Genomic DNA, 9,264 nt, shown 5'->3' with positions numbered 1-9,264 from the left:
ACTGTTTCATTATCATGAAAACATTCAGGTCTGTCTTTGATTAATCGATTTTATTTAATATATTTATCTATATTTCTTTATGATTTATACATTTATCTAATTATTCATTTATGAGTTACTGACGTATTCATCTATTTTTTACTCGCATAAGGGGACCTCCACGCAATCCAGAATCACTTTATCCTGCGACTTGTTCACTCTTCAGAAATGCTTGGGCACCACTCTGGAGATAGTTGGTGGTACTCTGAAGAAAAGGTAAAGTACCCGTGGAAAGGAGCTTTGATGATGATAAAAGCATTGATAATAGAGAACAACAGTAATTGTTGGTTGAAACCCCGTATATATATATACGAAAGTCTTTACGTCCTGTTTGGCACACAGATTTATTGGTGCTACTTCGGCTTAAGTTAGCCTAGTTCGAGGTGCTAGTACTAAGGTCCGTAATGGTAGTACTAGAGTCCGCATGGTAACAGTAAAGTAGACAGCTGCACGAAGATATCGGTTCTTCATATCATTTGTCGACCACACAATATAGAATGGGTGTGTGTATATACTAGTACTAAACAAGACGTCCCCAGGAGCTTCCGCATTGCTTAGTACTGTTTTTTATAGCATCTCGTAGTACCAAAGTAGCACCGATTTATTTATACATACTATATACTGTTGATTGCTGAACTGCTAATTACAGATATTAATAATAACTTATAACAGCATTTGCTTCCAATGATTTGATCATTGTAGAACTGCTTTCATTGTATTTCCAAGTGTTTGTGTATGCTTTTACACCAGCAGCAAATGCTTCTCTATATTTATTGATTATCGCGTCAGACATGCTTTAATAACATTTCTAACATTATTCCTTTTAATGGTAACAGCTACTGCGGCGTTATTACGGGCCTCTATGAAGTGAGCTCCACAAACCAAATGGACATAACGCTCTCATCTTACGCAAGAGGTTTGGGACCGAACGACGGATTTACCTGCACCGTTCGAGCAATCAGTAAGTATTGTATCTCTCCTCTCTCTCTCTCTTTATAATTTCTTACGACAATACTTCAGTCACCCTACGTGGGACTGAATATCGGAGAGAGAGAGAGAGAGAGAGAGAGAGAGAGAGAGAGAGAGAGAGAGAGAGAGAGAGAGAGAGAGAGAGAGAGAGAGAGAGAAATCGACAACAATAAAAGACAACCTATTTCTAAATAGATGCCAGATACCGCCAGAAAACTAGAGAACAAATGGCCCGTACAGGACTTAAAAACAGGTGTCAATTAATCAGTTCGCAGGTGTGGACAGCGAGGCCAACCTTTATTCACATCGAAGTTTACTCTGTGACCAACTTATTTGTATATATATGCTTCATTAGAATTCATGTTGATTTATTAAACTGCTAATTAAGATAATCCAAAATGTCTAGGTAGGTTTGACATTAAAAAGATATACAAAACATATACGTACTCTGCAACGTTTTGACATATATGATTATGTATTGTTATATTTTGAACATAGCGTATCGTGTTGATTATTTTATTTATTCAATAATTCTCGTTTAGCTCGTTTCTTAAAGAGTTTTGAGTTTTACTTCATTTCCTATCTTAATTAAAAAAAAGAGAGTGTAAGGGTTTCCATTTATATATATATATATATATATATATATATATATATATATATATATAGTATATAGATATATAGATATATATATATATATATATTTATATATATATCATATATATATATATATATATATATATATATATATATCTATATAGATATATATATATATATATATATATATATATATATATATATATATATATATATATAATTCTTTTCAGGTGCAACATCGACGGGGCGGGACAGGAACCAACTGTGGTAAGTAAATATTTCAAATAGAATATTTAAAATAATAACACTTCAACGGCAACTGTAGCTTATATTTTATGATTGTGCTTTTACAAGTTTTCACTGAAGGAGAATTTCTAAACTTTCCAATTGCTCTGTTGAAGATTCTTCGAAATACATTTTATTTCGTTCAGGGAACAAAATGTTTATTACTTTTTTAACGGAATGTAATATAATCCTTAGGTTGTATTATTCAATAATAATAATAATAATAATAATAATAATAATAATAATAATAATAATAATAATAATAATAATAATAATAATAATAATATCGTAATATTTCATTAGTATCACTCTTTTTATTTTCATTTTTATTACTAAAATTATTATTAATATTATTATTATTATTATTATTATTATTATTATTATTATTATTATTATTATTATTAATTATTATTATTATTATTATTATTATTATTATTATTATTATTATTATTATTATTATTATTATTATTATTATTATTATTAATTTCAAAATAAAACAGACTTAAAATTTTATTAGAATGATACTTAATAAATAAATTTGACAAGATGATAGTTGTTTGCTTTAACCATTTATTTACAAACTAAATGATGAATAAATCTAATCGAATAAATAGTAATAAATAACTTGGGTTTACATATTACTGAAATGAAAAAAAAGTTTCCAACCAGTAATAAATATTAATTTTTCTTTACAGACCCAAATCTCACCGGACCCAAAATAGTTGATAACAATTGCAGTAAGTATTTGCTGTTCCATTGCTTTCAGATCTTATCTCAAAGACAGCTTTTTATTTGGCTAATGAAACAGTTTAATTCACATTTTTTTTACAGTTGAATTGAGTCGTTTTCATTGTTTTTTCAGCATCAATTTTTTTTTTTTTAGGCTCTAGCTGATACCATGTTTTCTTTTTTCTTTTTTACCTGAAGTAATGCTTGGGAATATAAGCTTACCATTACGAATAAAGGGTCACGAATTACTTTTGCGATAGACTTTTTTTTTTTTACGACTGGGTGTAGGGTTCTTTGTGTGTGTGTGTGTGTGTGTAGGTGTGTTGTGTGTGTGTGTAGGTGTGTGTGTGTGTAAAAGCATCGTTGGAGTGGATAGGGCGACAGTACACTAAAGCTTTCCCATGTATATTGTTTTTTGTTCACAATTCCTAAGTTATTCAGGGTCGAATTCTACAGCATGATAAAAACTGCACAAGCGACCTATGTCATAAAGTATAATAAACCTATAGGAAACACAGTTATGCTCCCAGTACATAAAAACAAAATTGCCTGGGTGAAAACTGGATTGTAAAACCCATAGAATTTTTCACGTCTATCTGGAATTTACCTCGGCTGAAAAATCATTTTTACTATTATTAACCAGAAGATGAACCCTATTCATATAAAGCAAGCCCACCACAGGGGTTGGGGTGGCCACTAACTTGATATTCAGGCTTCCAAAGAATGTGGTGCTCTTTAGAGCGTAACAAGAGGTAATGGAAAATACTGAAAGAACTCCGCATAGGGTACTACTACAAGTGTTTAAAAAAAAACATTTATTATTATTGGTAGAAACAGATAACAACCAAGTTTTCCTTCGTCAGACTGTGGCAGGAAAAACCCAGTTCTAAAGATAGTGGGAGGAGAACAAGCCCTTGTTAACGAATATCCCTGGCAGGTGGCCCTTTCGAAGAGCAACCTCTACCGACCCTACTGCGGTGGTTCGATTATCTGCAACAAGTGGGTTTTGACAGCTGCTCATTGCGTCGCTGGGTGAGAATTTCTGCCGATGTTTTATTTTCTTGCTAAATTCTTTTTATATTCGTGCTTTTGTGTTATAAAAAAATTAAAGAGAATATTTCATTTAGTAATCATTATTTGCACCTCAAAATTAAGATGTAAAAAAAAATAATACACTATACAACTCCATAATATCTTTTGTTATGGAATTTACACGTCCTCTATATATCATTTAATCGTGTAATGGATTTTTAAGAAGCGAAGTGAATTAATAATTAAAAAGGAAAAAAAGAGCATGTACTGAATTAATTTCATGAGGCGTTCAACTTTAATCGTAAACACGAATTCGTAACTTGACAGACAAGCGCCATCCCAAAGCCTGGTCGTGATAGGCGAGCACCAGTGGACATCCACCACTGACACTTCAGTAACGGAGCCCAAGGAGATTCAGCAGGTATAATGTATTTCCTTTAATGAACTGTTCATTTAAATGCGACGTCCCAAAAGCATCTTTTTCGGTATCTACTAATGGCGACAAAGATTTCCACCACGTAGGCTGAGAGTAAACTGAAGTCGTATGTGCTTCTCAGCTGCGCGGTGGATTACTTCTATTTTATCACAAAATATAAAATGTTTGAAAACTCACTTGTGACTTGTGAGACACCGATGTAGTCGGTGAATTAATGAAAACTTAAGCTTTATATAGTATCATACTCCACGTGCTAAATGCGCTACTTTTATCTATGCCTGAATCTGTTGTTATCACGTTCAAATCAGCACCATAGGGTAAAATTTCATATTTTCAAAGTGAATAAATAAATGACCCTATATCACTGATGTCTCTGAAGCGACAAGGATCCTTTAGGCCATAACCTACAATACACGTTGCTGTGCTGCGCATGTTGTCGAGTAATGAATATGAAAAAAGGTCCAACGAATGCTAAGCATCAAACTTCGATCAAATTTCCGTTCACCACTGTACACCTATAACTAAGCAATGTTTCTCTCTTGCAGATCATAATCCACCCAGACTACGACTCCCAGCGCATGGACAACGACATTGCATTAATCGAACTTAAAACCGCCATCGTATTTCCCTTTAATAACAAGATCGCCCCCGTCTGCATGCCATCTGCCAGCAATCTGTACGAAAACGTTGACGCTACCGCCACCGGATGGGGAACCCTTTCTAATGGTTAGTATACAAAGCTGTGGTACTATGGTACTATCCACCGGCGAGATAGACCTGGTACCTACGAAGGAGGGAACACGTATAGGTCTAGTATGATGACATCATGACAGACCTTGGTCAGTTAAGGCAATGTTACAAGGAAATGAAAATGTACAGTGGGGCTCAAATCTCATGCGACATGATTATTTTTGTATCGTCCATATTCTCAGACTCAACGTGATGTTGCCAAGTAGTGCTATTTTTTTTTCTTTTTTTCATTTGTAATGTCATCCATGTCGAACAGTTTGTGAATTCACAGCTAGCCTTATTTTCCTTATGGTTAAATAGATATGATCCCTTTTATGCATTGGTATAATTCTTAATTTGTGTGATTTGAATTGATTTTTTTTTATCTTTACGTTGCTCAGTTCAAGTGTGGTGTGATAAGGTTAGCGGTGCCAGCAATGAAAGCACACTTAACATGCACCTCGGACTGGTCATCATAACCATGTCTGCAACACTATGACAGTAGACCTAATAAGCTCAACAGTCATAACAACAATTTCAATGTAGGAATATGAATTAAAACAAGTTTTATTTGAATGTTGAAGATTTTGGCTGCGTTTAAGCTGCCTGTATGTTGGAAAATGTTTTATAGGCCTACAAAATAATCTAAGCCATCTGAGATGTAATGTTACTCATGAATTTATTTGTAGAGATCACCTGTTCTTTGAGGAATATGAATTACAACCAGTTTTCTTTGAATGTTGAAGTTTCAGGCTGTGTTTAAGCTGCCTGTATGTTGCAAAATGATTTATAGGCCTAGAAAAATAATCTAAGCTTTCTGAGATGTAATCTTTACTAATGTTTTTATTTGTAGAGATTGCCTGTTCTTTGAGGAATAAAAGATGATGATGATGATTTTGGTTATATGGAGAAGATGGCTATAATCAAAATATCATAAGTATTAATATCAAGGCATATGGAACACTGGTTTTTCAACTGCTTTACAACATTATTTTCTTAAAAGTCCTTCTGCTCGCTTTTGATGTATAATTTATTCTTTCATAAGGTAACTTGAAGTGCAAGAATGTGTAGATAACCTCATTTGCATTCTGGCCAGAAATTGTTAATATAGAGATGTGAATGTTAAGCGTAAAGTAAAGAAATCTAACACCTTGGCCTTGACAAATAAGCGAATATTTGCTAGTATGCTATCAGTTTTGAAATATTAAGAAAGATAACAAATAATTATGTATGAAAATCCAAATATTCCTTAAACACATAAAGTAAATGTTTTCAAGATAATTTAATGGTCGCTACTCATTGTAGACCTACTTATATACCAGGTGGTTATTGTTGCACCGACACTGATACGTCACACATGCTCCCCTCACACGTTGATATCGGTGGGCGCATTCTACTTTTGTATATACATATTTACATTTTCTCAGCGTTGAGGGTAAAAACAATCAAATAGGACTATATCAAATTTTATGTTTGCTTTGGAAGCATTATTAATGTTAAATTTTTTTTATTTATTTATTTAACATTTGAACTGAGGTTTGATGGCGACTTCGTTTTGGTCAAATGCTTCAGCAATGAGTGAACGAAAGTTTTGAAAATGTTTCGTAAGGGTTTTTCTGAAATTTGGCTACACGTGACATTTTCTTACAATTTTCAAATATATGACAGATTTCACACTTATGAAACATATTATGGCCTTAGCGTATGCGATACTCGCGTTTTCGCATTGAAATAAAGGATAAATATGGAGCATGCTAGGTTGCCAGTTAGTGAATTTTGAACGAAATCCTATGGAGTCATGTCGCATGAGATTTGAGCATCACTGTACACAAAAACTGAACCCTTTCTTATGGTTAATACAAAACCGTGGTACTATATGGTACTATCCGCCGCCAAGATGCACCGTTAAACCGTGGTACCTAAGAAGGAGGGATCATGTATAGGTCTAGTATGATGACATCATGACAGGCCTTGGCCAGTTGAGTCAGAGCTACAAGGAAATGAAAATGTTAATGGAAACTGAAAACCCTTGTGTATACTTTGCAGGCGGTCCCCAGCCCTCTACCCTGTACGAAGTTACTATACCGACGATGACCAACGCGAAGTGCAGCACCTATATCAACGGGATAACGGCCAACATGATCTGCGCTGGTGTGGAGCAAGGAGGGAAGGACACTTGCACGGTTAGCAACTACTTAGAGAGAGAGAGAGAGAGAGAGAGAGAGAGTTTTCGGACCGAGTTCGTTTTTATGCCAACTCAGAAAGAAATACTAAGAGAGAGACAGAGAGGAGTTTTCTGACTGTTGTCCTAATGTCAACACAGAAAGAATTGTTGAGAGAGAGAGAGAGAGAGAGAGAGAGAGAGAGAGAAGAGAGAGAGAGAGAAATTTGCGAAGTATAACAAACTAGAGTTGTTCTATTTTATTTAAGTTTCCTTATTGGTAATCGAAATAACTTTAAATTTATTGGTGAAACTGTAAAACTTAAATATATTTAAGTAAGAGAGAGAGGGGACAAAATATCAATCGCTCATATTCACTTAACCTAACTTAGTGCTGAATAATAAATATACAATTCTATTTCTTTTTCATTTCATGAGCTGACGTACAAAAAGAATCAGATTCTACACCTTGATTTCCAGTGAAAACTGTGAAATTCTTTCCCATTTGATATTTTATCAGTTGATATTGGAAACCAGAGTAACTTGTCAATCAATATTTTTATCTGTAATGTCTAATCTTGTTCGTTATTATGCATTTTCAAATTTTGTAATATTCTGAGTAATACGAATATGACATATCAATAATATTGTTCCTTTTCTAGCAACGCGTATTTCAATAACCATTTAACGTATATTTGCCATGTAGGTACTAATGCATATTTTGATGGCTTACATGAAAAAGATACGAGCAAGGCATATTTTACGCCTGAAAATACTTCGCTTTTATTTAACAACGTATATTTTAAAAGCAAACGAATAAGCACCTATATCTAGCAATATGTAGGCCTACTGTATCTAGTAATATGTAGGCCTACTGTATCTAGCAATATGTAGGCCTAACTGTATCTAGTCCTACTGTAACAAGCAATGCGCATTTGATAGACCCATAAGATACATTTTGCATGCATCAAGAATTAAAACTCTTTCTTTGAACATCAGGGTGATTCAGGCGGACCGCTCGTGACTGTAAGCAGTACTGGAGTAAACACTATGGAGCAAATTGGAGTCGCTTCTTGGGGCTATGGCTGTGGAGATGTCCGCAAACCAGGGGTATACACCAGAGTCACGCGTAAGTCTTGTTTGTTAAAATTACATTTTCACTAACTGGCAACTACCCAGAACCTCTGGGTAGAATAATGAGTAACTGATTTACTATTTATTAATTTATCTTTTTAATGTCTTCGGATAGGAAAAAGTTCTAGACCTAACTGTTGAACTCTGTTGCTTAGACCAACAGCTTTTTCCCGTTTTTTTCAAAAGAAGAAAAAAAAATTGTTTTTCCGCATTATCTAGGTCAAGAAACACATCAAAACAATGACCGAACTAAACGAAAATTCTCGTTTTGAGACAAATGCCACCATTAAATTACAATTCAAGTACTAAATCCTTATAAGAGTTTTGTTTTTATTTTATTTTTATAGGTTACCTGCCTTGGATCTACAACTACACAGCAGCGTGCAGTTATTGCGCTCGTCCTACTTAGAGTCATTGATTGACTGAACAGACGTTCCACGACGAAGCAGAAGTTAAGATCATGGCTGCTCTTTAAACAGTTAATAGAAATGACTGTATATGCTTATATGCTTACGGTTAAGCTTAGCTTAAATGTTTATTAGCCTTTATTCCATATTTTTTCCATAATAGGAAATCTTGGAATGACTTTCATCTAAAAATAAAATCTATGCACCATCAAATTTCCTTGTGTAATTTCATCCAGGTACCATCAAACTTTTCAAAAGAGAACTAGTATTCTTTCGGATTATGAGTACTGAAAAAAAACATTAATATGTAACAGGTAGTGCAAGCTTCTATGGCACGGAATGTCCTATTATGAAAAAACGAGTAAAGGGAAATGAAAATAATTCATTAGAGGTGATTAAAAGCGAATGATTCTTTCTAATTCAACATACAAATCCTAAAAAAAAAAACGCTCTTCTACAGGGGGCGGGGCAGTAACATTAAAAAAAATCATAACGCTCTGGAGATTGAAAATGAAAGTTTGAAGCCACAGGTTACACTAAGTATTTGTCTATCTATCAAAATTATTAAATGCTGTGTTACTAACTCTTAGAGCAGGAGCTATTTCGGGGGCCAAACGTGTACTTTATCCAAGTAAAAACACCAGCACCAGATAAAGAGAAAAGTTAAGAAACATCATTGCAAGAAACACCAAAATCATACCTTCATCTCTGCTAAAATGACAGAACTTAGGAAAATATAAGAATATGTA

The 9,264-nt window shown here is 33.9% G+C and overlaps 1 protein-coding gene across 1 annotated transcript; it reads left to right on the top strand.

Annotated features, from left to right (window-relative positions):
• Positions 1–937: 937 nt before the first annotated feature.
• Positions 938–8,728, top strand: LOC135213320 (trypsin-1-like; the record flags this gene model as incomplete). Its single annotated transcript, XM_064247300.1, has 9 exons — positions 938–1,000; positions 1,833–1,869; positions 2,583–2,624; positions 3,480–3,648; positions 3,976–4,069; positions 4,630–4,810; positions 6,860–6,996; positions 7,974–8,103; positions 8,456–8,728. Coding segments are annotated over 9 exons (915 nt in total), but the record flags the coding sequence as incomplete, so codon positions are not given.
• Positions 8,729–9,264: the final 536 nt, after the last annotated feature.

This window comes from Macrobrachium nipponense, chromosome 42 (assembly GCF_015104395.2).
Source record: "Macrobrachium nipponense isolate FS-2020 chromosome 42, ASM1510439v2, whole genome shotgun sequence".
Classification (NCBI taxonomy): Eukaryota; Metazoa; Arthropoda; class Malacostraca; order Decapoda; family Palaemonidae; genus Macrobrachium; species Macrobrachium nipponense.
The sequence above is the reverse complement of the archived record's forward strand: the minus strand, read 5'-3'. Positions and strand labels throughout refer to the sequence as shown.